The sequence below is a fragment of the Alosa sapidissima genome, chromosome 15, assembly GCF_018492685.1.
Source record: "Alosa sapidissima isolate fAloSap1 chromosome 15, fAloSap1.pri, whole genome shotgun sequence".
Classification (NCBI taxonomy): domain Eukaryota; kingdom Metazoa; phylum Chordata; class Actinopteri; order Clupeiformes; family Clupeidae; genus Alosa; species Alosa sapidissima.
The window spans coordinates 30,785,099-30,811,297 of record NC_055971.1 but is presented as its reverse complement, the minus strand read 5'-3'; the positions used below and the strand labels follow the sequence as shown (position 1 = coordinate 30,811,297).

The following is a 26,199-nucleotide window of genomic DNA, read 5'->3' as shown; positions in this document are numbered from 1 at the left end:
AAACCAAACCTTCTCAAATGAAACCATATCTCGACTTTTTTTTTTCTCTATCGACTTACAGTATAACCTACCTTACGAACAACATTTTCACTAATCTTGTATTTAAGATTAAGTTAGACGTGGAATTCCAATATTAATGGCTTAAGTTTGTGCTCTTGGGGGTTATGCTATGAGACATGTGTCTCTGATCAGGTGAAACCAATTTTCTTGACCCCTTACTGAGGCAGTCGTATAGGGGAAAACTCAGAGTAAGGGAATCTTGGATGACGACCAAGTTAATGAGAAGCACTCAGTTCGTGTAGATACAATATGGCCCATTCATTTGAGCCTGTTGCTTATAATCTCATCTCTGAATTAAAGGGTCTTATTTGAAGCACAAGGGTGTGACTGTGACGGACGCGGTAACATCCCTCGGCCACTCACACTCATTTGCACGACCACACTTGAAGCTGTTCAAGGGTCCTGGAGTGTTGCAAACATTTTTGAGGCAAGCTGACACCATGATCTATCAACGCTTCATGCTTCTGGCACTTGTAGTGCTCCTGTCCATCACATGTGAGTTTAAGATTTGCCTTTGAATATTTAAGCAGTGAATTCAATAGATTATAACTCAACATTATAATGCAAGTTTAAAATGCCTATATGTTTTTTCCTGTGTGTGTGTATGTGGTTGGGTAATTTTAGCAATGGCCATTTGGTACAGTTCTAATCTGTGAATTGCTGTTTTTTGCTGACAGTTGTATCAAGAGCTACTTGATGTGTTCTTACTTTGCTGAGAGATTTTATACTTATAAATGAGATTTAGGATGACAGTTACTAGCAAGAGGGGTCCAGGAGGCCAACATGAACGAGAACGTCAAGTTTTAATTTATATTAATAAGCAGGCAGATGAAAAATTAAACTATAGTAACATAACTAAAAAAAAACATTAAGTTAAAAACAGATTACCATCCGTAGCCCTTAAATATTCTGATTTGCGAAGCCGCGTTACCTTTCTGGTTGTAGATGATGCCAATGCCGCTGTTGCATTTCCCTGGGGCTGCACCGACTACAAAGGCGTCTGCAGACGCTTCTGCCTCCCTGCAGAATTCCCATTTGCAATCTTCAAGTGCGGAGGTGCTGGATTTATGTAAGTGTACTTGTACTTGCATGTGCAAATGCAAGGTTTGTCTCTGAAGGACCAGTATAGCATGCACCGTGGAATATTTCTTGGTCACAAGTGTTTGCAAGTTTCTGATTTTATACTCCATAAACTGTACAGTTCAAATACCATCCTTGTTATTCAGAGACCTTATATATTTATTTTGTTTTCTTTGCAGATGCTGCCTCTCACATATTTAAACAACATGGAGAGTCACATACTCTCAGTTAGTAGTCTCGCTTCATTTTGAATACTCTTGTGATTCCAATATACCAAGGGGACCCGATCGGCACATGCGCCAGTGTCAGCAGGCCTTCCTGTACACATGTCCCCTCCACTGATGGATTAGTTCCTTACTGATGACCCAGGCATGCGGGGCTGCAGGAGTAAACTCATTTTAAATATATTTTCTTTTTAACTACCTCTTCTTTAAAGAAAAAAAAATCCCCGAAACTGTGACAAAAGAGTGTACTGTGAATGCACGATTGAGCTTTACAGTTACAAAATTCTCCTTTTAAAAAAAATAACAAATGTAATAAGTAACAAATGCAACAATAAAAGCAAACTATAATTCAAGTTCACATTCAAGTTGTTCAAGTTGTTTTATTGTCATATACTTATAAAATGAATTATAAGTAATTAAATTCTTAAGCTCAAGAGCCAGTTCAACTTAAAAGAGTAAATTAAAAGCAGTAATTAAGAAGGTGTATTTTGTGTGTGTATGTCTGTGTGTGTGGGAGGTGGTGATGAAAAAGGGAATGATGAAATGGTGTGTGAGGGGAGGGGGTATGTTGTTGTGTTTGGGTGGGAGTTCTGAGGTTTGAGGTTGATTAGCTATGGGGAAGAGAATTACAGTTCAGCATCCTGGCTTGTGGATAGAAACTGTCTCTGTATCTGCTAGTAAGTCTGCATACTCTTGTACCTTCTACCAGATGGTAGGAGGGTGAAGACACTGTGGCTGGGATGACTGGGGTCAGTGAGGATTCTCTTAGCCTTTCTCCTGCAGCACTGGCTGTAAAGGATAGTCCTGGATAGTTGGTAACTCAGTCCTTGTGATGCGCTGCGCTGACCTGACCACCCTATGCAGAGCTTTGCGATCATGAGCGGTGCTGTTACCATACCATGCTGTAATGTTGCCGGTCAGGATGCTCTCAATGGTACAGCGGTAGATGTTCAGTATTTCATCGTCCATACCAAACTTCCTCACCCGCCAAAGAAAGAAGAGTCGCTGTCTTGCTGACTTTGTGACCATACCGTGACCAGCTCAGATCCTCACTGATGTTAATTCCAAGGAATCTGAAGCAGCTGACTCTCCTGCTGGGTGTGTGCTCTTCCTGCAGTCCAGAATCAACTCCTTGGTTTTGCTGACGTTGAGCAGCAGGTTGTTGTCTTGGCACCAGGATGTCAGGGTTGCCACCTCTGCTCTGTAAGCAGACTCATCATCACTCGTGACACAGCCTATTAGGGTGGTGTCATCAGCAAACTTATTAATGGTGTTTGAGGTGTGAGTTGCCATACAGTCATGAGTGTACAACGAGTACAGCAGGGGGCTTAACACACATCCCTGCGGTGCACCAGTGGAGGAGATGATGGTATACCGCCTGTGTCCTGTCAGTCAGGAAGTCAAGGATCCAACTGCACAGAGAGGGACTGATGTTCAGGTCTCTCAATTTCATGATCAGCCTGGATGGAACTATGGTGAACTATAATGTTTTGAGTTTCAATTTATTTCAGCGAAATACTGTATGCTTCTGGATGATGGTGCCTGAAGTTTGCAAGTGAGTTGCATGCACGACTTTGCAATAACTACGTTGCAGATATTTTAGCTGAATGTATATTTCTATCCTTGCATCATGCTATTAAAGGGTAATAGAAATTTGACTATGGTGTGTAGTTTCTGCAGCACAGTCTGTACTGCATGTCTAGTAGATTAATACAGGAAGACCTTATGGATTCAGTCTGTGCCAGACTCTCAGGCAGCTGTTTGCTCTTGTATTCAGCCAAGGAGCACAGCCAAGCAAGGAACTGGGATTCAGGGACAAGATAAATGTGTAGACATATGAAATAATACTGCATGATATTACAGACCTGAAAATGTTGGCATGTTTTCCTGAGAGAAGGGATAGATTAGACAAGACATAAAAATAATAGAGAACATATGTTTGGGGAACCCTTTATTTAAAGCTTTTCACATAAATCATGTCATTTGTTTTATGTAAATTACTAATTTTCTGACAAATGAAGTTGGAGTGCAACAATATTCTTGTCTTTTTTGGGTCAGAGAATAAAACCAGAACAGACAGTAACTTTTTTTCCACCACTAGAGAGCAATAGAGAGCTGGTTATGCGGATGGGAACAGCTCCATTCTAAAATGTTGGGCAAATTGTTGAATTAGCCTAATCAATGGATTATCGAAGAACTAATTTAGACAAAAGCACTCTTTCCACATGAGCCGTGTCTATGTCACCCTGAGTGTTACACCAAATATCACTTTTGTCACCCAAAGTTGTGAGGGAAACATACCATTTTTCGACATCATAACAGTTCAATGTTATGTGATTAGAGAAGAATCACTTTCTCAAACCTTCTTAAACTCAAACCTTGATAACCCTAAATGATGGACATTCTTGAATTGGTAGCCTATATTTCTCTCACACTTTTCATATAAATTATGCTGTGAACTATGCAAAAGGGTGAAAAGGGTGGTTAACATTCATATTGCAAAAAAGGTAAAATCTAATGAAAATTGTGAACGTGTCGGTAACATATTGTCTAAGGATAGCATAACATAGGCCTATTAGAAGTAACCTACTGCACATAAATGTGAGGTCAGGGAAGCGCACTTACGCGGTCAATGAATAATGTATATCGTCAAAAACACATCACAATCCCTCTCTGCCTATCCATATACAGTACAGATCTGTACATTTGCGCAGTTGCGAGCAGAATATGCAGCCCGTGTCATTTGCCCTTGATGCATTGGTTGGGCGGGGATTGTTTTCAAAACTAGAGGCAGCCAGGGAGATACCATTGAAAATGGCGGCGATGGGGTCCGCCAAATCCGCCAGCGGATTAGGACAGAGAGGAAGAACCAGGCCCGCTACCGTACCTTGCATTCGCACACCTGCACGAGTGCTAACTATAGAGGAGGTCAGGTGTCCGGTGTGTTTGGATATTTTGTTGGAGCCCGTGACTATGCCATGTCGGCATTCTGTATGTCTGCATTGTTTCGAGCGGACTGTGGAGTTTAGTTTATGCTGTCCCCGTTGCCGGTTACGAGTGTCCAGCTGGGCCCGTAAACAGTCCCGTGAGAAAAGCCTGGTGAACACCGAACTCTGGGATATGGTTCGGAAGAGTTATCCGGACAACTGCAAGCGCCGATTGGAGCAGCGAGCAGGAGAGGCCGTGGGTGAAGGTATCGCTACTTTTATTTTGACAGCTAACTGCCAAGATATATCCATGCAAATTCAAAATGACTTATTTAGTCTCTCTTTTCACGATTATAGCACGTAGAATCTATCTGAAGTTCTAAATAAAGTAGAAAAGCGCGTCATTTTTTAAGAAGTGGTTTCCGTGATTCAGGTTACTGGGGATCAAAAAATGCAAGTTGGTGTTTTTGATCCCTCGTAACATGGCGTCAGCAAATGTGTTGGCATAAATCTAACCTTAGTCGAATGTCAGTATTACACATTCCACACATTATTCGACTTTCCGTATCTTTTACCAACTGGAAACGATTAGTTGTTTACATCATTATCGTCACGTGACAAGTAGCTTGAAGAACAGTTAATTTGAGAAGGTAGGCTACAGAGAGCCTTTTTTGTTTATTTAGCGAACATGCTGGGGGAATAGTCTCATGAATATTTTTTTTCAGTGTTTGGTGAGCTATAACATCACCCACACAAGGGTTCATGAAATTGTCACAAGCTTATAGTGTACTTCCACCTGGTTACTTGCCTGGACAAATTCCCAACAGGAACAACTAGTCCAGACATGTGTGCTGTTTTGTGGGAGTGGTCACATTACTTGAATCCTATTTAAAGTGTATATTAAGCACCATAGCAGGTTTATCCTATCCAATTAAAAATGAAATTGCTTGATTTGTGAATTTTAAAAAACAGGATTTGTGTGGTTTGCAGTATAGGTGTGAAGTCAAACACTGGAGAAACCCTCGCTTTGTCAAATGTGAACTCACTTTGGATAATCTTAATCCACAGAGATTTTCCGATCACTGGCGCAAATTTGTAAGACAGGAGATCTCCGACAGGACCATGACAAACAAAAGCTTAAGGTGGGATGGTGACAGAAGCGTAATGTTGTCTTTGTTGGCTATGTTGGTAATGCATTTGTTGACAGTGGCCATACACACTAATGTATACTGCTCAGTGATGGCCAGTCTATTTTGTTGTTGTACAAACAGGTAGGGACAAATGAAGACAAGGAGGACAAGAGGCGAAAAGCAGCTCTTCATCGAAAAGAGGAATCTAATGCGCCCAAACCCTTCCAAGACCCGGTACGTGCCTTGTCCGCTCATCTAGTGTGGAGCAGAGCGTCTGGAAGTTTGCGATAGAAAAATACTAAACCTGACATTATTGTATGTGTGATTGCATTCTTAAAGGTGTATCAGAACAGTTAAACTCAGTTTTTAAAGACTTTTTTTTTGTGTTTAATGTTTTTAACAAGCAACATTTTTGGCATAATTAAATAGAGGTTACTTTGTCACGGGCAAGCTCAAAAGAGTGTCATTTGTGATGTTGTTCAGTTGTGTGGAGTGCTCTCAGACTCTGAGAACGAGGAGCCTATCGGGAGGAGGACGAGGCATGTATCGGCTTTTGTCCGCAAGACAAGAACCTCTCCAGCCTTTAGCAGAAGGTACTACAGTGGCTCTCTGTGTCCTGTTGCTTGTGTGTCTGTCTGTCTGCGAGTCTCCCGGTTTTTCTCTGTCCATGTAGACATATGAAGACTTTTTTTCAGACATGTGCATATACCCAGTAGTATGTTTGTGTTCCCAGTCACTCAGTGGAACATTTGTTCTTGTAGTCTCCCAACCAGTTTGGTGAAGAGAAGCAGAAGCTGCACTGACACGGACGAACACAGAGGCAAAATGAGAGGGCTTCCACACATCCCCGTGCCAGACAAGGTAGGATCTGACCTGTGCTTCAAATAACAGGGATCAATATAATCATTTTATTGATTATAGTGATTATAATAGAGTAATACTTGGTTACATAATTGTATTGTTACATAATTGTATAATTGTTTACACAGTTCTACTTACTACTAACTGGAGAGGCTACCCCTAGAACTACAGTTCTTTTTGCATTCACACACAGTAGGAACTCTGAGATGATAAGTTAACACACATTAATATCCCAATTATTACATGATGAAAAGGACAGCATTGCTATTTAGGTACTAGCTACTGAAGTGTATTGACAACCTAGAAGCTCATGGTGTCAGGAACCATTAAAAAACAGAATCAGCATTATCAATAACCCTAAGGAGGAGCTCAAACAGTTATAGGAACTGCAAAAAGTTCCTACAGTGCGAAAGGGCCTAATGTGGCTGCCTGTCAGTGCCTGACATAGTTTTAGCTTCTCATGAGTGTGTGTGTGTGTGTGTGTGTGCGTGTGTGTTTGTCCGTGTTTGTCCGTTCGTACCGTTTGTCCATTAGGTAAGCATCGTGCACAGCTTCAATGCTGGGATCCTGCTGTCATCGGAGAACAGCCGTTCCCTGTCGGCGCCCGTTCTCCTCCCAGAGCGACGGCACCACTGGAGGAACGCGCTGGCCAGCTCGACCCCTTTCCCCGCCCCCCCGTCCAAACCCGAGAGGTCCATCAGCCCCGAGAGCAACGACAGCATCTCCGAGGAGCTGAACCACTTCAAGCCCATCGTCTGCTCGCCCTGCACCCCGCCCAAGCGGCTGCCCGACGGCCGCGTGATGGAGCCCACCATCGTCAAGTCCACGCCCCGCAACCTGAGCCGCAGCCTGCAGAAGAACACCAGCTACGAGGCCAGCCCCAGCATCCTGCAGAAGTGGAGGCAGGTGGAGGTGGACCGACAGAACCACATCAAGGTCACCTCCAAGGGGACCATCACCAGCCCCATCGCCAAGGAGCTCATCGCCAAGGAGAGGCCACGGAAGGACAGGGCTGATGGGAAGCCGTGCTCCTGCGACCCTCTGAAGGACAGGGCACTTGAGAGCCTGTGCACGTGTGGTAAACAACCAGAATCTGTTGGAGCAGCGAGGGAGAAAAGTGTTGTTAGCAACAAGCGCAAGCTGATATTTGATGAGTGTGCTGGAGAGGCAGGACTCTCCGGCACTGAGTCGCTGAGCATCGGCTCTTATTCAGCAACTCTATCTAGACTGAAGCCTTCGGGAGCTGAACATGGACGTGTAAACCAGCCAGAAGGTTGCACCTCTGGCCAGCTCCCTGACATACAAGGCCTGAGTGGCCCAGACACACCAGGTGATGTGGAGGAAAAGAAGTCCGTGCTCGACGGACATGCAGGATCTGGCCGCTGCAGTCCAAAAGGCTTGGACACGCCGGACCTGCAGAAGGAGTCCAACGTTAGGAACTGTGCCCAGAACAGACCTACCTCAAGGAGGGGCAAGAAACGGAGTCAGAAGACCAAACATCTGGAGGGAGATGAAGGTCAGGTGAAGAGGACCAGGACGGAGGAGCCGGTGGATGAGTCGGAGGCCTGCGGCCGAGAGGTGGACTTATACGTGCAACGACTTCACCAGGAGAGAGAGGACCGAGAGCTTGCGCTCAGGCTTCAGAGACAATTTGACAAGGAACGTCAAAAAATGGACAGGCAGAAGACAAGTCCCGACAAGTACCCACTTCGGTCGTGGGCCTCAGCAGACAGCCAATTGGAGAACAAGCCACGCAGATCAGGAAGAATCTCTAAAAAGAAAGAGCACTTTAATTATAACTGTTAATAGTACTTTGCCTTTTTGTAAGCGAACATCGACTAATTTGTATGACCTTTGTTTTCTTTGATTTGTAGCATTTTCATTCCACTCACGTCAAGCCAGTGATAAAACGAATGGACGGTCTAAGAGGGAATCTATTTATTTTTGTTGTTTTTTTTAGAAAGAAGAGCAATAACAATATCTACGAAATTAATCTCATGCCAATTGAGCTCCATTCCGCTTAATGTCTTTCATAGAAAGTTAATTTGGTACTATTATGCGTTTTGTCCTTATAGATACATAGCATTGTATGTGTCCACATTTGTGAATGTGAGTAAATATATGAAGGTGAAGGAGTCGATTTGAGTTTGGAGAACTCAGATTGGGATGCAATGAGGCTGTAATTTTTCTTGTTTACTGTGTCATTTAGAAAACATAAACTCTTGCAAAATGAAAGAATCCATGTAGCCAACTGAAAATCCAAGGGTTTGTACTGACCTTGATATTTCAGTGCTTTTTTATTTTTTATTTTATTACAAAATAGAATGTGTGAAATGTTACAAGTCTCACTGCTATACTGCGTCAGATAAGTGTATTTTATCTGAAATGGGACATGTTGAAGTCAGTGAAAGGTATTGCAAATGAGACATTATAAGTAGGCTTCCTGAACTAAGATTTGAACTTTGATCATTCTCAAATATAAACATGGCAGTGTGTAATTGGTGTTGACCAGAGGTTCTGGGCAAACATTTTCTCGTTTGTTCAGCAGACTTAATATTTAATTAGCAAGTTTAATGCTTTAAAAGTTTAATACCACAAAGAATGAGTTCACAGTGATTCCTATGAGGGTCATGATGCAAAATGTTGCTTTTAGAGATTTGTTTTAGATCAATTTCAGGATTTCATTTTTTGGCCTCATGATTTCTGAATATGTTTGACTTTTTTTTTTTAAAGGACTATTATATTCTGTTCAGATTTATTTTTTGACATTTTCCTCAGAACTCTATTTACATACTTCATATGCCAAAAGAGCTTTAATCATGACCGCTAATTGTAAATTCCACACCTTTTGTCAGGTGCCGTATAAATATTTTGATATGCACAGTTGGTTCTATGTAGTTTTACTGTCATAGAGTTGCAGAGAATTTTGGATGTGTGCCAAAATGACCTCTACTTGCAAGTTGTATGATCATTTTTGTTGACCTCCTCTTTATGATAATCAGAATGCAGAATGTTTGAGTTGTCACTAGATAATGTTTTTTTTCATGCAGTACTGTATTGGGACAGAAAGATGGTTTGTTCCTGTTCTTATTTCAAACAGAACATTTATTGCCTAATATAAGAACTTCATTCGGATGCAAAGAAGAGAAGACCCCCCCCCCCCCCCCCCCCTGTTATTTTACTGCACTTGGCCTATCTTTCACTTGTCAAGCATCAGTGATTTGACATGTATGTTGTATTTAGCATAGAAAATACAAAATATACTCTAATTTAATTATCACATGAATGATAGGTCCTACTGTTCTTTTGTAGATTTAATATTGATATTATTTATGGCCTTTCAAGACTTGGGATTGTCTCCTTTCAGCTCAATCAAACACTATCACTGCAGATACCTGTACTAATCATGTCAACTTTTTTGTATATGTGTAGCATAATAAGACAGATCTTATATTTTATTACACACGTGAGTATATCTTCCCTGGGTCACTGTTTTATCCCAGCTAAGAGAATACCCTGAAACAAGTTGGGTCAATATGTCAGGGTTGTTTGTGACCTTTTCAGTATCAAATAAACCCACATAAGTGTTTTCAACCCTCTGAGAGTGGATGTTCTTCATAATATCAAGGCACTGCAATTGTTGAAGAGAACTCATTAGGAAAAGTGAAAATATAATGTGTATAATTACTTAGAATATTGTAATTTTGGCCTTCTGAGTTCATTCAAGTGGTTCAAAGTATCTGTTTCCACAGTAGGAGGCCTGGGCTGCTTTAAGAATAGTGACAGAAATCTACAAATATGGCATGATCCAAAACATGTAACTGTACAGTCAGAGATAATATTTATTTATTTGATTTTGCAAACTAGTTGAGCTCTACACTGAGTGATTTGTAAATAACTACTAAATATGATGTTAATGTTAGTGTCCAAATGCAAACTGTTATAAAGTTGCTCTTTTCGCATCTGTGTTGCCTCAGTGTGAAACTCTGGTGGAAATATTTTGTCAATACGACGCAGTTAATAATAACGAGTTCTACCTATTCAACCAGGATATCGCGCTGTTTTAAAGTCATTTTTAGTGAAATGGCATTATGATCGTCTTTTCCTTCCTGTTATCACTTTTTAGGGCCACATCATTGTAAAGTGGTTGAAAGAAGCGGGAGCGTGTTTTCCGTCTACGTACGAGGTTCATTCTCATTGCTGATTGGTTGCTGAAATTATGCTGTTCGCCAATCATATTCTCCCAGATCACAGCAAATGAACAGGAAGAAAAGATGGCGGCGAGAAACGGGAAGAGTGGCATATTGGAAAAAGTAAGAATTGAGCATTTTATGATTATTTATGCATGTATGACTCTTATTTCCTAGCCATTGAATTCACTTAAAGGAACACAGTGGTCTTCTCTGAGTTAATTTAGTTTGTCGTGCTTTGTTGCTTTATTATGAACCCTAACGGGCATCGTATCTTCATTCATAGTGGCTAACACACCACTCTGCACGGAAAGTTAACGCTAGCGAGCTACCTACCGAAAGCTTTTCATTTGCATATCCGCGTTGGAGTTCTCTGCTCTTATTTAACATTTTAAAGGTTATGGTCCGTTTTGTCCCAACCCAATAAAATGGCATACCCTTACCATGCTGTTTTGCTGTGCACATGGACAAATTGGGATGTCGGTGTAAAGCTCATATGATGTGTTTCATCGGTATTGTTAGCAAGCTAACAGATAGCTGATAAGACACAAACCCTTTGCGTGACTGTAGCATATGGTGTTTATTATTACGCGATGTTATCTCCTGTGTTGCCAGTTAACTGTAGCCTTTATCGCCAGCACAGTGACAGTAGGCTACTGACTTGTCATCTTGCACAAAGATGTTGTAGGTTAATGCAACTAAGAAGTGTGAATTAGTCTGTAACGTTACCTTACGTACGAGAACGCCCCTGCTCCACACAAAACATATATTTTGTGTGGAGATTGAGGATGGGTACAGAGGTAATTGCGAGTTTATTAATCGTAATTGTTTGTCAGCGGGAATTGAAACAGAAGTCATCTCTGACCTTATGTGATTTTACCTGCAACAATGATAATTATTTGTATTCCGTGATCAACAGCGCGATCTATTTAGAGAACCAAATCTATACTGTCACACAGTTTTATACCGTCAAAAATTCATCAGTTTAATGTATGTAAGAGAAATATGTTGTTTAGGAGACGTTATTGCATTATTGTAGTTGTTTCTAGGCCTGCTTTGTTTTAATAATGTGTCAATAGCAGACCGTCTAAAGGACACGACATTTGAATGTTTCCAGAAAGCGTTCAAAGACCACCAGATGTCAGTATGCAGTGTACAGTGTGTGGAATGCAAAAGCGCTTCATAGTGTTTTACAATACAATCCTTACAATGCCTTACTTCCCTAAGGATAAGTTGCAGATAAAGAAAGTTGGAGAGCTTCATGGATTCATGTTTCTGTGTAAAAAATGTTATGTATTTATTTTTTGCAGTGGAGGATTGATGAGAAACCTGTGAAGGTTGACAAGTGGGATGGTGCAGCTGTGAAGAACTCTCTCGATGATGCAGCTAAGAAGGTGTGTATGTGTGTGTGTGTGCACATGTATGTCTGTGTGTGTGTGTGTGTGTGTCAACTCTGCTGCAATTTGGTTATTTGGTCATGTGTCTGCATGTAGTAATGTAGCACTCAAGCCTGTCCTCTCTGGTCACTGCCCACAGGTGCTCTTGGAGAAGTACGGCTACGTGGAGAACTTCAACCTGGTCGACGGCCGTCTCTTCATCTGCACCATCTCCTGTCTTTTTGCTATCGTAGCTCTTATCTGGGACTACCTCCACCCGTTCCCCGAGTCCAAGCCTGTCCTGGCATGCTGTGTCATATCATATCCTTTTCACCTTGACTTTCTATCACTGAACAAGGTTTTGCGCAAAGGTGTGGTTGAAATGACAGCATGACAATATAGGGATGCAGATCATCTTTCTGTTGCTGTTTCTGTTCTTAAAGGGAAACTATGGGTCATGCAGAATTTGTGAATGGATCGGTTACCAAAGTAATGGTGGAAATTGTAGCAGCTTAGCCTACAGTAATGCTTCTGTGTGACTGCTTTTGTAAACAACAGAAAACAGCTGTCTGTGCTAATCTGACTGAAGTTCAACCGGATGCTTTCCCCTTGTGTCAATGGTTTACGTGCAAGTTATTTCTTTAATACTATATAAATGTAGTATACTGCTAATGTGATGGTCCAGTTAGTTCATATTTCGATTAACTTGATCCATATGATGGTGTTCCTTAACCAACATTTACGTATTTCATCATGATGGGCATCCTGACCCTCTACACCTCTTACAAAGAGAAGAATATTTTCCTGGTGGCCCTTCAGAAAGACCCCGCGGGCATGGACCCAGACGACATCTGGCAACTCTCCTCCAGTCTGAAAAGGTACTCGGGCCACCTCCCACCCTCTCTGCCAATACCAAGGGCCACGGCGCGCCACCTCCCACCCTCACACACAATTCCAAGTATCAGCAACAGAGAAAGAATGAATTTGGTGATACTAGCCAGCAGCATCATAGCAACAGCTTCTGGGTCTGGGGAAAAGGGAAGACTTTTCAGACTTTTCCAGTCTGAAAAGGTACAAGGATACAAGGATACAAGGAAGTTTATTGTCACATGCATATAGTTACTGGAAGTAAGAAATGCAGTGAAATTATGTCTGGTGTCAGCCTATTTGTGCATTAATGGGGGGGGGGGGGGGTAAAGAGTGCAGTAGAAGAGGGGTTTAGTAGATTAAGTGGCAAGGGCTGCATAAAAAAGGTGGGGGAGGATTGGGATTGGGTGGGGGGCACCAACAAGGAGCACCCAAGAGCAACAGGGGCAAGGAAAAACTCCCTTACCAAGGAAGAAACCTTGGGCAGATCCACGGCTCAAGGGGCTAACCCAACTGCCAGGGGTCTTGGTGTTACTCGGGCCACCTCCCACCCACTCTGCCAATTCATGGGTTTCATCAGGTCCCTTTCCACAGGTGTATTAATCAAGCACCATGTAGTCTGCATTGATAATCAAGGTGCATGATTGTATACACCTGTGGAAAGGGACCTGATGAAACCCATAAATACCAAGGGCCACGGCGCGCAGCCTATGCAGTTGGACTTGAGCAAATCCCTGAGGGATGCAATTGTACTGTGTTGTGTGTGCTGAGAACTCTTGTGTTTTTATTTAGGGCTCCTAATTTACTGAAGTGTGATGCTTGTCCATCAGCAATAAGTTGTTATTTGAAGAAGGCTGACTGCAAGATGAATATCAGTTTGGTTATGGTTATAGTTGTCTGGCAGACGAGAGGCTTTTATCCAAAACGACTTACAGCATTGCATAAACCAAAATAAACATTACCATAGCATTAAAAGTAACTATTTTAAGTAAAATAATAATAGAATAAATGTGAACGTTAAATTTGTAGAGAAGTAGGAGAAGATGCTGGGGTAAATCTAATCCAGAAATAAGAACAATGTCCAAGCATTTCTCCTGAGATGAATCTGTGTTGAGTTTGTGATTAATGAATCGGTTCTTTTTCCAGGTTTGATGACCAGTATACACTCGTAGTCGCCTTTACGGATGGGAAGAACAAATGTTACCGGGAGAAACAGTTCACCAAGTCTGTGGGGGCGTTCTTTGACGAGAACGGAACTCTGGTGATGGACCAATATGAGAAGGATGTCTCGAAGCTCCACGACAACCTGACATCAGACAAGAAGACAAAGTAACGGGGCCAGTGTCGTCCTGTTGTCGATGCCAGCCTTTGTCCCAACCCAGCATAGCCCCATCGCTGTGGATGGCACAGTGGCGTCGGAGCAGAGCCGCTGCGTATCTGTCTGGGGTTGGTGGTCACATTACATTTGCAGTCTGCCTGTGTGCTTTTTCTCATCGCTCATGTTTCTACACTGGTCAGGTATTTGCTCCGTAGTCAAAGTCACAAATCTCAAGATCTGTTTATATGAAATATGTGTTAGGTAACCTCCCAATGGTACCCTCTTCTACACCCTGCGTTGTGCCCAAGGTTACGGGCCCAAGAGAAAGGTTTTATGTGTGTTGGTATGTTCTACACATTTTACAGGGGTTAACCCACCTACCTTGTGCAGATGTCACATACATCACATTTGTTCCTGTTTTTTACCTTCTGTTTTTTTTCTTTTCTTTTTTTTTCCAAAGCTGTGTGAAAAAGCTGTTTCGGTTTAATTCACTACTCAGATTTTGTTTGTTTATTAGGTTTTTTTTTTTTTTTTTTTTTTTTCATTTCACACAGAAGGACACAATGCCTTATAAAGAGAGCTGTATGATTGTCTGCAGTTGTGTTGTCCTCTCCTGCTTTGTAATCGCTGAACTGCATTCATTCTTTTATCTTGAGAGCCTTACACCATTTCTCTACCCATCAAGTAAAAAAAAAAAAAAAAAATGAAAATAAGGGACTGGATTCGGTCACTAAACTCTTGTTGTCCCCCAAGACTCTTGTTGTCCCCTTGTTGCCTCTTTTGATACCTAGTAGATTTGAAAGGGTCTACTAATCTTACTTTAAAGCAGGGGTCATTGTTTGGTGTTAAGGGTAAGGGTATGAAGCAAGCCAGTCAAGAGCCCCAGGGGTGCATCAGTATTGTTTTGGTTTCAGTTACCCATGACATCATGTCATTTAACTTATTCTGTAACGGTTAGGTAAACATATGGATACAGAGGTGTTTTTTTTTTATTATTATTTGTATAAAGATAAGCAGTCACAAACCATGGACGTTGCAAGAATTTCTGTTTGTAGATCTTGAGTAAACTTTAGCTACCTTGGTGGTGCGTGCCAGTTCTTCCCCAAAAAAAGTATAAAATAAAGTGAAAGGCATTTTTATATTTGTTTGTGGTCATCTTATTATTTTTCTGTTGGTGTTGCTCACATTGAATGGTATATTAATAGTAGTTGACATAATGGCTTATTTAATGTTTTTTTCAGCAGGCTACTTTCCATATACAGTGTTTTGCGGTACCCTGGTTTAACCCCGTCAATATCAGCATCAGTAGTACAGAGGAAGGAATCATGTAAGCTGAAAAAAGACAAGTGACCAATGAGCTTCTCTACATTTAACCGGTCAACCCAGGTAATCTCAAATTGCGTAAAACCTTATTGCATACCTGGAGAAAATGTTCCCATAGTGCCAAGACAAACAAATGAAAAAGATGACCAGTGGGAAGCCAATTCAAGTAAATCGTAAATCCCATTAAAGGATCAACAGGCCTTGACACTAATTAAAATCAGCTCGGCTTATCCCTCCAGCCTGGACCCAGCCACAGATACATGGCAGCAGTACAGGTGATGCTGCTCGCCCCAACGGATGTGCTTGTTTATTAGTCATGTAGTCTTGTTGGCATAAGTAGATAAACATGCAGGGATTATTCTGAAACTGTTACCAGTCCAACACCCTGCTCTAACCCCCGCAACCCCCCCCCCCCCCCCCCCCCCACACACACACACACACAGCACCACACTCCCAGGCCCCACACACACACAGCACCACACCCCCAGACCCCCCCCCCCCCCACACACACACACACACAGCACCACACCCCCAGGCCGTCACGGGTTGGTCTGTGTGTTGGCGTGGCGGCAGCAGACATTGTTGTGGATGTAGAGAACAAAACTCCAGTAAACAGGTCTGTGTGTGGCGGGGGTGGGGGGGCCGCGGCCCTATTGTGACAGGGGCACGCTCTGCTGACCGCACAGCTGAGGTACAAAGATGGAGTGATCGCCCAGAAGACAATGCGGCGGCGGTGCGCTCACTCGCGCTTGTTGACTGGCTGGACGCATCTCTGCCCCGTAACCTTTGCCACACCGCACCAGGCCGAGCTCACCCGCCCATGTCTGCTGGGGCTGTGGCAGACATCTGGTCAAACGGCATCTGATGAAACACTGAAAAGGCTACTGCGTCTTTGCTAAAGCTAACTAATATTTTAGTTATTTAAGTCCCATTTCCCCACTACTATCTCAATAATCTAGTGTTGGACTAAAAGTTGAAGTCTAGAAAATGATAGGTGCAAATGTGAATTAATGACTCATAGTCCACTTCACAGTTTTTGTTTTCAATCAAGGAAAGTGTGTCATGTAAACAAATGATAGGTTGTGCAGGATGTTTTAACAGTTAGGTGCAAAGCTCTTGCCAAAACTGTAATCACACTGAAAACCACTTGTTTGAATGTCAGAACACAAGCTGAACTTAATTTATAAGTCTTAAGTCAAACAAGCAACGTAGATCCTACAATGCTCACCGAAATGCATTCCCATAATGCACTACGCCTCTGCTGACTAGAAGCAGACTCAGGCAGGAGCTGTCTGACTCACTGAACGGGCTCTCCAGGGTGCATAACTGGGTCAGTTTACTTTGTTATTGTGCTGCATCCCAACAATGCGGTGCACCACACGCCAGACCGCCATTAGCACAGAGCTTATCCAGTCCGTCAGTGTCCAAAGTAGAAGCCATGACACCTGGTGCAAAGTCACAGTGCCACTTTCACTGGACCACCATCACAAAGTTCTTCACTTATGTGTGTGAGTGTGTGTGTATGCACGCTTGCATCTTTTTTGGGTGTATGTTTCGACACACATACAAAACGCAGGCTGCTGTATGTTGAAGAAAACTTCTCAAAACAGATGTTACTTATTGTCACTCTTTTATTGATAGTATAGTCAGGAATACAAGTCAACAATAACAGTATCAGATAGATATGATGACCGTTACATACTAGGCGAGTAGGAGCTAAGTAGGTGAAAAATTGTCCCACTTCTTGAGATATTTGAGTAGATTGGCCCAGAATCTGAAATCTCAAAGCAAGTAAGGGAAGACTGAAGTCTCCTTTGTGTTAAAACTTTAACATGATAAATGAAATCACGGCAAACGATTCAGATCACACTCAGATTGGAGAGATGGGGCCTTATGTGGAACGCCATGTTGTCAGCCTCCGTTAGAAACGCAAAGCACAGCATCTGGGGATGAGACACATCAACAAAACACGAGGAGGATAAGAACTCGAGGAAATCCAAAAATAGGAAAAAAAAATATTTTACAGAGCTTAGGAGAAATTTTTAAGCAAATAGCAATGGAAGTGCTTCAGCCAAACACCAGTGACCTATGGGAAGAGAAGAGGAATGTCTTGTTTTGTTGCTTGAGGTGTATGGTGTGAGTGTGTGTGCGTGTGTTGTGTGTGTGCAAGTGTGTGTGTATGCGTGTGTTGTGTGTGTTGTGTGTGTTGTGTGTGTTGGGGGGGGGGGGGGGGGGGGTGAATACCTATATCTGCGTGGACAGCCGTGGTAGCCCACCATGTACTCCTGGGCATAGCAGTACTTTCTGCAGAGTCCTCTGTAGCCACAGGTCCACACTTGAACGTCAGTGTCACTTGCTGAGGAGAAGAGAAAAGGAACATTAGAGTAAAAAGCTGACCAAACCAGCCTACAGAGGCATAGGCTGCCTGCATCAGGAAACCAAACACCCACCAGATGGGACATGTCTACCTCACTGAGTTTAGGGGGGTTAACAGAGAACACAATCACCTTGGGCCCACCGAAACATTCTCTTTCTCTCTCTCTCTCTCTCTCTCTCTCTCTCTCTCTCTCTCTCTCTCTCTCTCTCTCTCTCTCTCTCTCCCTCTCTGCGTGTGTGTATTTGTGCATATGTGTGTGTGTGTGTGTGAAGCGACTAAGCTGTTGGATAAGTGCTTTGGTAGAGTGCAAAGATACCTTCTCCCACTGTCAGCAGCAGCAGAATGAAGATGGCCAATCCCACAGCCCCCATTATGTTCCCCTTGGTCCCCCTGACATCTCAGTCTGCCTGGCTGACCACGCCACAGGCTCTGCCTGCATTTATACGCTATTTCAGCGCCCAGGGGGGAGGGGTCGCTGGACACCACTGGACCCAATCAACACGAGTCACCTACAGCACTCCCGTGGTTTGTTTTGTCCGTCTGTCTTGCAGGAGACGCTCTCCCGTGGTCTTGATCTCTCCAGGCTGTCCAGGGCATGAGTCTGTCTGTGTGTGAGAGAGACTGTGTATGTGTGTGAGTGTGGGTTTGTGTCAGAGAGAGAGAGTGTGTGTTTGTGATTGTTTGTGTGTATGAGAGAGAGAGTGTGTGTATGTGTGTGTGTTTGTGTGGGTGTGCGTTTGTGTGAGATTGTTTGTGTGTGTGTGTGTGTGTGTGTGTGTGTGTGTGTGTGTTTGAGAGAGAGAGTGCAAGCATCTAGGGCAAAGTGAACAGCAGTCCGGGGGTAGAAGAAGGAGGATAACAGTACAAATGGAGTGTTTGTGTTTGTCAGACTTTATTATCATCTGTTTATGGTTAACCTGGAAGATCACCGTTGTTTTGTGTGTGTGTGTGTGTGTGAGAGAGAGAGAGAGAGATGTATCTCTCCATGTTATTCACTGTACATTGCTCAAATTGGGTGTGCTTGAAATGTATGTGATGTAGATAATCTTTTGATACGATGGCATATTAAGTTATAATCTTACATAAGTCAACATCCTGATATTTCATTCATAAAATGTTTTGCATCATTCATGAATTTAAATGTTTGTGATGTTTGCAGCAACATCTCACTTATCTAGACATATCTCATGTATGATGTTTTACAGTAGCTGTCATATAGTGTAATAGCTACAACAGACACTACCACATCAGTGTACAGGTAGTGGTGTGGCACATCAGTGTACAGGTAGTGGTGTGTCGCTGAGGAAGGCGACGGGCTCATCAGTAGAACTGATCCAGTGTGTCCACTGCAGTGGTGGAGCCAGCAGCCGTATCACCACCGAGGCACATGCACAGCCTTGTGACTACACCACCAGCAGCCCTCCTGCTGCAGAACGCGGGAGAGAAATCATCCCTTGAAAAAAGATATAAGGAAAACACACACACACAAGGGAGTGAGGGAGAGGAGTGAGATTGTGCTATATTTAGACTTCTCGGTCTTTGAAATGCAAAGGGTGTGTTTACGCTCTGAGGTAAAAATTATCTTCCAAAATGCGGGTATACAACAGACGTTTCTATGACCACGATTCTGAATTCGGATCAGTTCACGGAATGGGATGACAAGGAATGACAATGTAGGCTACTTGTGATGACCAACAGTTCATGCAAATATGCCTTTACAGTGAATCTCCACAAGGTGGCGCGTATGTATTTCACGTGCGTCATTGTTGCAGCCTCGTTCCATGCATGCACCTGCTCCTTTTTTGTGCTGAGGTAGTACCAAGTTTTTATCAGGTCAAAACTGTACATTCAGATTCTCCAATGATACCAATGGTTTTCAGAACTAGGCAGAAATCACACCTTCATGTCTGATATCTGCTCGCAGTAATCTGCATGTTTAGCCTACCTGGCTTGGATAGACTACAACCTTATTCTGACCATTCAAGTCATGCCAATTATGTCCAATATGCGCCATAAATGAAAGCAATGCAATGAAAGTATTGTGAGGACATTGATGTATATGTTCGGATAGTGGTTTTCAGTGCCGCGTTGAGTTGAGGCACATGCTTTCTGCTGCTCCCGCCCCTTCTCCGTCTAAGCGCCAGTCGGCAGCGGTACAGTATGTGACGTCACCGTACAAAACACCGGGAGCAGGTTGACCGCTTGTAAACAATAACAGAGCGACTTCGTTCGGCAGAGCAGGCTGCAGAGGACTGAGGTGTATGCGGGAATAGTTTATCAACGACACCGGATGCTTTTGACTTGATAAATCTATTTGGTTTAGTCAACTGCACAATTGAAAGGAATGGCCTGTCTGATGGCAGCCTTTTCAGTGAACAATACTACGGTGACCAACTCCATCATAATGGTAAGTGAATAATATCAATTATTCTTTGAATGACACTTTTGAATGACACTTTTACCAAGTATGAGATTTTAGTTGAGACAAGCACTGTGCATCAGACCTGAACCTATCCATCATGTATCTAGCAACTTGGTGCCAGAAATAGCCTACCTGCACTGAACCAAGTGAACGGGAGTAACCTCCTCTTCAAGTACTCTGAATATTAAATCAGTGTGTGCATGTGGCAAAGCCAATGTTCTAACACATAATAACAGAGCAAATGGAATTTGCGCTTTTAGTCAACTGACACGGACGTGTTTAGCCTTGTACTTTGACAAATGCTGTAATACTCTGAAATGTTTTTAAAATGTGGAAAACATGGAATGAGAAATATGACAATACGTGTTCGTAAGTTTTATTAAGTACAATTTACTGACTGTGTGTGATCAGTGAATGAAGATTGCATTTCGCAAATTTGTGTGTGTGTGGTTGTCATTACGCGCGACTAACCACTAAATATACGGTGGCAGTTTTTGCCTACATATACCATTGCAATAATGCAGGCTATTTTGAGAAACTGACCACAAATTCCAGAGGAGAATCTGTGGAATTTATGTATTTCCAGACAGATAAGTAATATACAGCAAGCAACGATTTCACATTGGACGTGGTATTATTTTACGCACGGTCTGCTGGCTTGGGTGTCCGATAGTAACCCCGTCAGCCCTGGGCTCTGTGGATAGAGACGGATTAGACTATCCTTTTATACATGCAGATGCCACATTCCAAAGAACGCTGCATTAAAGCCAGCGCTAAAGTTAACCAACTGCTTGGAAAAGCATTTTCAAGCTTTTGAGGCAATTCAGACTTTGTATTCTATATTTGGTGTTGTTGATCAGCTCAAAAATCATCATCATCTTATCTCTTGTATGTCCACCAATACTAATTCCATGGTCACTGAATCATCAGTAACGTGTGTGTATTTCACTCTCACTCCTAGAACACCAACGGGCCACCTGACTTAATGCTGGATCCTAGGACTGTGTGTGTGTCCATTGATGACATGGTGTCCAACCATGTAGGAGGTCAGCACACGCCTCTGTTGCACGGGCACCTCAAGAAAGTGGAGAATAACCTGACAGAAGCGCAGAGATTCTCCTACCTTCCACGCAGACCAGCGGTCAACATCGAGTTCAAAGACCTCTCGTACTCGGTCCCCGAGGGACCATGGTGGAGAAAGAAAGGTACCGTCTTGTCTCACTAAACGATCATCAATATACAGTATCAGTAGTCCACCAACACACCCACATGCACATTGGCACTCTTTAAAGACAAGAGCATGTGCTCTTACATTCAAATTCTTGCTTAGTTGCATTCAAATTCTTACTAATTGTCCCGAATGGCAAGCAATTGCATCGTCAGCAGGCAACTTTAAAAGAGAGTGTATAATTTGTTTGTTTATTTTCTTTTTCTGGAAGGCGAGTTTCCCTTTGGGGATGAACACACGTAATGTGCTTGTAGAGGCCCAAGGGCTGTAGTCAGATAAGCAGACACATGCTGCGTACTCCCAGGCAGCAGATAAAGCAGGGTATGGACAGATACAAGTGGGAGTTGCAGAGAAGGCTGGAGGCTCTTCTGAGTTTAGTTCTTTGATATAAGATACCAATATAAGATACCAATATAATACCAAGCATTAAATAAACTTGTTAAATAACAGACATTGCGCAAAACTATTGAGGCTGCATCTCTTATAAAGCTTGTTTATCTGCACATTTGTAAAAGACTGAAGCTATATCACTTATAAAGCTTGTTTATCTGCACGTGTAAGTATTTAAACGGAATGAATCATTCAATGAACTAATCTCACATTGGATCCCATTCTGACTCCTGCCAATATTTTGATTGCTGTCGACATTTTGGCAAAGGTGTAACTGTGTTTAAAACATTCTCCAATCTCACATGGATTTTGTGAGCATAGTATTACGCAATAAGGTGATTTCCCCACAGGATAATTATACATACTGTGAATGCGGATTTTCAGGGTTTTTTTTTTTTATCGCAAATAGCTAGTGGATTGGATTGGTTTTCCTGGAGCTGTTTTTCTCCCAGGACTGACCCAACATGTAATGAAATGGACTGCGGATCTCATGCTCTGATTTCATGCAGCAAAAATCAGCTCTGTTATGTAGAGATTCGATGGCGGAGAGGTAAAACGAGACGCTTGAAAAATAGCCTGCTAGTCTGTTGTCTTGTCATCTTAGGGTATCTAGACACAGCACTGTGTAAAAGTAATGTATCGTTGTGACATTACATATTTACATTGCATATTGCATATTTAGACAGTAAATATTTTCCGTATAGCACAAAAACATACAGAACACACAAAGGCTATATTTGTCTTTATTTCTCATCCCAAATCTCAGTGAGCTTTAGATACAAATGAATCACCATGGTCATCAACTCCTCCGCCTTTTCCAGTTAATGCTATCATTAAGCTATTGTTTACTTTCAGCTTGTTACATAAGCCAAGCAGTCTGAAAAAAGTGATAATTAACACATCCTTTTCATGGGACAGTAGCTTCTGAATACAGAGTTCACCTTAAAGTGTATTTGGCAAGGCAGTCGAGGTGGTTGTGTTGTTCTTGACTTGGGAAGGGAGTTGAGGTGGTTGTGTTGTTCTTGACTTGACGCAAGAGCACATCTGGATGCTGCAGTAGAACTCTTCACTGGAGGGGTGTTCTGTGCAGCTGCCGTGCTCTGTGCTCATTAAGACAGCCATCTGGACCTCTTTTCAGCTCTTCCTCTCTCTTGCTCTTTCTCTTCTCTCTCTCTCTCTCTCTCTCTTCAGCCCTTCCTCTCTCTTGCTCTTTCTCTTCTCTCTCTCTCTCTCTCTCTCTCTCTCTTCAGCCCTTCCTCTCTCTTGCTCTTTCTCTTCTCTCTCTCTCTCTCTCTCTCTCTCTCTCTCTTCAGCCCTTCCTCTCTCTTGCTCTTTCTCTTCTCTCTCCTCTCTCTCTCTCTCTCTTCAGCCCTTCCTCTCTATTGCTCTTTCTCTTCTCTCTCTTTTGTCTCTCTTCCTCCTCCTGTCTCTCACTTCTGTCATGTGTCCTCTTACTGTATATCTAGTCCGTGTTGGGCTTTTGCTTTTTCCGATCGGCAGCACATCTCCTCTTTCACTCCCTGTCTGTCTAGCCTGACCGGTGCCAAATCAGCGAAGCTCCTTAGGTTTGGGACACGCTGACCTCTTTTCCTTGGCTGTGATGCCAGGGCAGATCTGACCAGTTGACTTTGGACCTGTTATGGCTCTGATATGGTCCTGATACGGCCCTGATGACCCTGATATGGCTTTAAATCCGATCAGGCAGTTCGGATAGAGCCCTGATGTGGACCTCATGTGGCTCTCATATGGCCCTGATGTGGACCTCATTTGGCCCTGATGTGGCTCTCATTTGGCCCTGATGTGGACCTCATATAGCCCTGATGAGGCCCTCATATGGCCCTGATGTGGCTCTCATATGATATGGCCCTGATGTGGCCCTCATATGGCCCTGATACTCCATAGCTGGGATGCGATGTGGTGGATAACCAGCTCTGGGTCAGTTATGGACCAGATTTCAGAGTTGGCAGAAACATTAGAGCAGAACGTGCAGTTAGCGTACAAATACCTCTTATGCCTGCAATTTATTTTACACTCGTGGAACCATTAATATGAATATCAAGAATATCATGAATATCAAGCTTAATGCATCATTAATATGAATATCATGAATATCAAGCTTAATGCATCATTAATATGAATATCACGCTTAATGCATTATTAATATGAATATCGAGCTTAATGCATCGTTGATGTCCCCATCGGTTGCCCAGTCCAAACCAAAGGGCTGGTGCTGAATGAGACATGGATGCCGTTCTTATTTGAATGATCTTACAGTATTATTACTGTATATAATCACAAAGATTTTTTTCTTTATCTTATACATCAGCAATAATTTGATGTATTCGTTGGCAATCAAGCTGATTTGTAAAATTGTGTAATTTTCTTACAAATTGGATGTAAAAATGCTGTGTCATCATGTTTGGCTTTCTCCAGTATGAACGGGTCTCATAATTTTAATAGCAATGATTAAACCACCTGCAGCTAAATGCTCATTTGGGACTTATCTGTGGTTTCAGTCTGGGAGCACAACTCCATGCTGTGGTGATAACAAGCTGTGATTATCATGGCCATTAAAGATTCATGAGCAGAGGTTATCATGGTCCGCCACCAGCACTGGTGACTCTTCCTTCTGACATCTGTCTTTGCTGCCAAGGTTTAGTGACCTTCGATGGACCCTGTGGCAGTGATGTGCTTGGCCTTAGTCTCACGTATGCTGTGTGAGCTTTAGTGCTCTGAGGCTCAATGTGATCGCCATGACTCACACACACACACACACACGCACGCACGCACGCACGCACGCACGCACGCACGCACGCACGCACGCACACGTGAAGAAGGAAAGAGAGTGGCCAACGCTGAACTGAACAGGAAGACGGGACCGGTTTAATCCAGCTGTGCTCTGCTCTGCTCTAGTGTGCTGTGGTGTGCTGTGGTGTGCAAAATTCTAGTTCCACAGTGCCAGATGGTTTTGAAGGAGTTCCTTTCAGTGACTCCTTTAGTTCCACAGTGCCAGATGGTTTTGAAGCAGTTCCTTTCAGTGACTCCTTTAGTTCCACAGTGCCAGATGGTTTTGAAGCAGTTCCTTTCAGTGACTCTTTAGCTGACAGCACTTTAGTTCCACAGAAGTCATGGGTTTGATTGCCAGTTGATGCACATAGTGGCAAAATGGATACCTTGCCTGTGTTGTTAGTCACTGTGGATGAGATTGTCTGCTAACTAAATAAATGAGTAGCTTTTTTCCAGTCTCTCTGGAAACGTCTACGGAAAGGCTTTTTGTTTTTCACCTTGCCACCACAGACACTCCAGAGACAAAACTTGGCACCGACGTTCTTGACTTGCCTTGCAATCGAAAACCGACGTGCCCAACACATCTTTGCAACCCACACGCGACACGAGGAGGAAAGTGATCGAGGGCTTCAGTCAGACTGCAACAGCAAGCAGGCAGAGTAAGGCAGCCAGGCTCTGCGGGCGCTGCTCAGACGGTTACTATCGGTCAACAAACTGCAGTAACCTCAGAGCGTGGGGGTGGTGGAGGAGGAGGGTGGAGGGGGGAGGGTTAAGAGGATGGAGCGATGAGCTGTGCACTTGTTAAGATAAGAACTGAAAGAGGAGATGCCGCGCAGGAAAAACAGCACGCTCATCGACATTCTCATCGACATTCTCATCGTCATGCTCATCCACAGTTTTCTTTTGTTTTTCTTTCTGTTTTACTGCAACGCTGGTCAGTTACAGGAGAGGAAAATGTCTGACTATGCTCGGCCTCTTTTAGGCGCACGTATGGTCTGGATAGTAGTGCCTAATCCTGAGGCATCTGTTCCTCGCAAAGCATCACAGAAACAAAACATGAAATCTAGTTCACACATAGCGCAGCAACCCACATGGGCCTATATTGTCATGCAAAGTCTTAATAGGGACAAATAAAATTCTCTCTGCCCTGGATTTGGATGTTACATTACGGAGCATTTTGCGTGGTTGTGGATTGGCTGCAGATGGGTGTTTACTCTGGCTGGCCGGCGGTCTGGGTATTATTGAGTGACCCTCTGGGCCACCAGTGTGTCAGTGTTGTGTTGTGTTGTGCCGACCTGACCTCTGTCCACAGCTCATCTGTCGGCCGCTCTGAACGGGAGATCGCTCCCCAGCCATTAAATAGACATGTGGTCAGCAGGATCATCAGGCCAGATTAATGCTGTCTCCTGTGAACCCAAAATAAATTGGGTTTTGTGTTTTTATGTTTGTTTTGTTTTTAAGTCTTTTTTTTCTCTGATACTTCTCTGGACATCTCTGGTAGCTTCCTGGTGTAAACAGTATGTAAAGTGTAGAAAGGTGGTGGCCTATGTACAACAGGTGCAAACAGGTGCTGTATGTGGATGTTTATGACAGTCAAATGGAACCAAATTCATTGACTTTCTCCAACTAGTTTTGATTT

At 43.0% G+C, this 26,199-nt stretch overlaps 3 protein-coding genes and 2 long non-coding RNA genes across 6 annotated transcripts in view; 4 read left to right on the top strand and 1 right to left on the bottom strand.

The window, feature by feature from the left end:
* Nucleotides 1-424: 424 nt before the first annotated feature.
* Nucleotides 425-1,581, top strand: LOC121683831. The gene is made up of 3 exons (XR_006022921.1): nt 425-555; nt 1,006-1,129; nt 1,320-1,581. It is a non-coding gene; the product is annotated as an uncharacterized LOC121683831 (long non-coding RNA).
* A 2,504-nt stretch (nt 1,582-4,085) lies between these two features.
* On the top strand, nt 4,086-9,881 carry rnf169 (ring finger protein 169). Its single transcript, XM_042063657.1, has 6 exons — nt 4,086-4,557; nt 5,360-5,433; nt 5,563-5,655; nt 5,905-6,014; nt 6,183-6,282; nt 6,817-9,881. Exons 1-6 carry the CDS (start codon nt 4,092-4,094, stop codon nt 8,086-8,088), a joined length of 2,115 nt encoding a protein of 704 aa, XP_041919591.1. The 5' UTR covers nt 4,086-4,091; the 3' UTR covers nt 8,089-9,881.
* A 600-nt stretch (nt 9,882-10,481) lies between these two features.
* On the top strand, nt 10,482-15,174 carry spcs2 (signal peptidase complex subunit 2). The gene is made up of 5 exons (XM_042063668.1): nt 10,482-10,595; nt 11,783-11,866; nt 12,009-12,169; nt 12,592-12,726; nt 13,862-15,174. The coding sequence occupies exons 1-5, from the start codon at nt 10,557-10,559 to the stop codon at nt 14,046-14,048; spliced, it is 606 nt and encodes a 201-aa protein (XP_041919602.1). The 5' UTR covers nt 10,482-10,556; the 3' UTR covers nt 14,049-15,174.
* A 3,296-nt stretch (nt 15,175-18,470) lies between these two features.
* On the bottom strand, nt 18,471-21,711 carry LOC121683833. Of its 2 annotated transcripts, none has more exons than XR_006022923.1 (3): nt 21,468-21,711; nt 21,279-21,376; nt 18,471-19,186 (listed from the first exon to the last, which is right to left on the bottom strand). It is a non-coding gene; the product is annotated as an uncharacterized LOC121683833 (long non-coding RNA). The 2 variants fall into 2 exon arrangements; XR_006022922.1 differs by having other exon boundaries at nt 21,504-21,711.
* The window catches only part of abcg1 (ATP-binding cassette, sub-family G (WHITE), member 1), a 26,023-nt gene continuing 19,772 nt past the window's right edge, over nt 19,949-26,199 (top strand). The window contains 2 exon segments of the mRNA XM_042063658.1: nt 19,949-20,140; nt 21,117-21,360. Coding sequence (XP_041919592.1) covers nt 20,078-20,140; nt 21,117-21,360 — 307 coding nt within the window. The 5' untranslated portion in view covers nt 19,949-20,077.